This window comes from Bos taurus, chromosome X, assembly GCF_002263795.3.
Source record: "Bos taurus isolate L1 Dominette 01449 registration number 42190680 breed Hereford chromosome X, ARS-UCD2.0, whole genome shotgun sequence".
Classification (NCBI taxonomy): Eukaryota; Metazoa; Chordata; class Mammalia; order Artiodactyla; family Bovidae; genus Bos; species Bos taurus.
Window position 1 is genome coordinate 13,889,643 of NC_037357.1, and position 3,039 is coordinate 13,892,681.

The window sequence follows — 3,039 nt, forward strand, 5'->3', positions numbered from 1 at the left end:
AGGGTGTATGGAAACTTTCTGTATTACTTTGCCACTTTTCTGTGAATCTAAAATTATTCCGAAATTAAAAGCTTATTTAAAAGAAACTTAATAAATCCAAAAGTAGATAAGAAAAGGAAAAAAAGGAAACAATAGATATGACAGACAGGAAAGAAACAGAAGGATGGCAGATATAAACTTTAATGTGTCAATAATTATAGTAATTGGATTAATATTCCAATTAAAAATATAGTTCAGTTTATGAAAGAGTCAGCCACACGCTGCTTGCAAGAAACACATTTCATTTTATTTGTAAGAAACACATTTTAAATGACATGATTCAAAATGGTCAAAAATAAACAAATAACAAAACAATATCATCCAAACAACAAATCAGGATAACTATGTGAATATCAGACAGAATAGAGTTTAAGGGAGCTGGCATTATAAACAGGGACTTTCCATAATGACAGAAGATTTGATTCAATAGGAGATGATAGCAATCTTAAATTTATATGTACCCTAAATAACAGAGTCAGAAAATATATAAAAAGTAACAGAACTAAAAGAAGAAATTTTAAAAATTCACAATCAGATTGGGAGATTCATACACATCTCCCCCAGTAATTGGCATAAAAGGCAAATAAAAAACAGTTAAGCATATAGAAGATTGGACAACATGCTCAATCAACTTGACCTGACAAATATACAATCTTACTGGCTCAAAGTGTTTAAACAAGATCTTGGACCAATAGTTGGCTGACCACTAAACTATGGTAACCTAAGGGTTAACTCTAGGTATCTAGGCTTAAAAATGAGAACAAGGGAAAGAAGAAATTAAAAATAAGAACAAGAATTTCTAAAAAACAACTGAGCACAGATGGCAGTTCTCACACACTACAGGGGAAATAGACACTACATAATTAGTCCAAGCACATCACTAAACAAAAACAAAAAATTAAAATTAAAAAACAATTAAACAAGGGGCAGCCCTTACACGGAAAAAAAAAAAAAAAGGAAGCTTATATAAATTGTCTCTAAGAGGGCCTAGGTGATAGATTTAGTACATAAAGACTTCAAATTGCTGTCACTGTTGTTGTTTAGTTGTTCAGTCATGTCCAACTCTTTGGGACCCCATGGACTGTACCCTGCCATGCTCCTCTGTCCATGGGATTTCCCAGGCAAGAAGAGTGGAGTGGGTTGTTATGTCCTCCTCCAGGGGATCTTCCTGACCCAGGGATCAAACCTGTGTCTCCATGGGGTCACAAAAGATTCGCAAAAGAGTCGGACACAACTTAGTAACTAAACAACAACAGCAATCTAACGAACAGAAAGTAAAAAGAATGAAGAAAATTGAAGAACCTCAAAGGCCACTGAGATACCATCGAACACCACTCATGCATAATGGAAGTTCCAGAAGAGGAGTGGAGAAAAAAAGGAACATAAAAAGTATTTGAAGAAACATTGGATGAAAACTTCTCAGATTTCAAAGATTACACATTCAAGAAGCTCAATGAATTCCAAGTAGCACAAAGTCAAAGATATTTACAGCTAGAGAGGTCATAGAAAAACTACTGAAAGCCAAAGCCAAAGAGAGAAGCCCAAAAACAGCGAGAAGAAAATTATATTCCTTATATAAAGAAACCACAATAAAATTAATAGCTGATTTATAATCAGAAACAGTGGAGACAAGAAGGCAATCTTATGACATATTCAAAGTGCTGAGGGAAAGAAATTCAACCTAGGATTCTAAGAATCATTTCACCATAGCAACAGCTCATGACAACACTTTGTCCTCCCCAACTTCCAAGTGTCCCTTCAAGTCTTCTGCTGTAAGCTCTGCTGAAGGGAACCGTGTGGGAGAGCTCTTGAGCTGACACTATGGGGGACAGAGGAGGTGACAGATTCGAAGGTATGAGCACTGACTGCCTTAAACTGGAGTTACTGGAAGAAATCCATATGAAAGACTTAGTGCAAATCTCAATACTTGAATTAAGACAAAAGATAGTGGAACTGGAAGACAAACTCAATTCTAACTATGAAGGCAGTGAATGGAAAGCCCGTTATGAGGCACAACTTGAACTGAATGATCACCTACAAAAGCAAATTGCTAGTCTCAGAGAGAAAGTGGAAAAAATCCGTGGAAATCCTTCAGATAGACTATCTTCTATTCGTGTCTATGAACGGATGTCAGTGGAATCATTAAGTACCTTACTTAAACAGCTAGAAAAAGAAAAAAGGAGGCTTGAAAGTCAAGTGAGAGAGTGTGCACTTAGACTGGAACGAGAATCAAAGGCTTACCGCAAGGTGAAGGATGAACATCGTATGTACCTAGCTAAAATGTCTCAGCTCTCTGACTCACCCCAGTCTTCTAAAGGACAACCAGTGAATCTGCATAGAATGAAAGAGGATCCAGTGAAAATAGGGAGATCTAATCCTGCTAATCAGAAGATGGTAAATGCCAAGAGAGGCCCAGAAAAAAAGATTACAAGATCAAATCATCTTCCAAAACTCAATCCATGATTCCAAAACTGGATGGAGTTCTCTATGTCTTCCCTTTTTTCATTTGTAATATTCAAACTGTGAAGTTACTGTTCAACACATTTTTCAAGAAATGAGGTAGATGAGAAAGAGCTATTAAACCTCTTTAAGCTCCTCTTCCAGTAGTGTGTTCTTTTGTCTGCCTAAAAGAAATTTTCTTAGTAATTTAGTCTAGTTACAAAAAATATTTTAGAAAGTAATTTTAGTGACCCTAAAATATGTAGTAGCAGTGTTTGTGATTCATAAAATATCCTAGGAAACCTGAATGCTGTTATCTTACACTTGATTTTAATAATATATCCTTTATCTACTCTGATACTAATATTGTTATTATAATTGGTTTATAGTTGGCTGTTGGCTTAAATATGTGAGTTCATCAAAACTGTGTGCTATTTTAGGCTATATCATGCTCATTTTTTAAAACCCAAGGTTTAAGTAAAGCTACAAACCCAAAGCATTTTCAACTTTGACTTGAAGCATCATGGTATTGTGGAAATAGTCTCCAATCAGGAGTCAGCT

General features: G+C 35.4%; 1 protein-coding gene across 1 annotated transcript; it reads left to right on the forward strand.

Moving 5' to 3' along the window:
- Positions 1-1,654: 1,654 nt before the first annotated feature.
- LOC100295281 (coiled-coil domain-containing protein 169-like) lies at positions 1,655-2,585 on the forward strand. The gene has a single exon (XM_010821403.4). It carries the CDS (start codon positions 1,861-1,863, stop codon positions 2,500-2,502), a length of 642 nt encoding a protein of 213 aa, XP_010819705.1. The 5' UTR covers positions 1,655-1,860; the 3' UTR covers positions 2,503-2,585.
- The last annotated feature ends 454 nt before the right edge of the window (positions 2,586-3,039 follow it).

Excerpts from the sequence above, each read along its gene's own strand:
- LOC100295281 (XM_010821403.4), top strand. The coding sequence starts at position 1,861 with ATGGGGGACAGAGGAGGTGACAGATTCGAAGGTATGAGCACTGACTGC.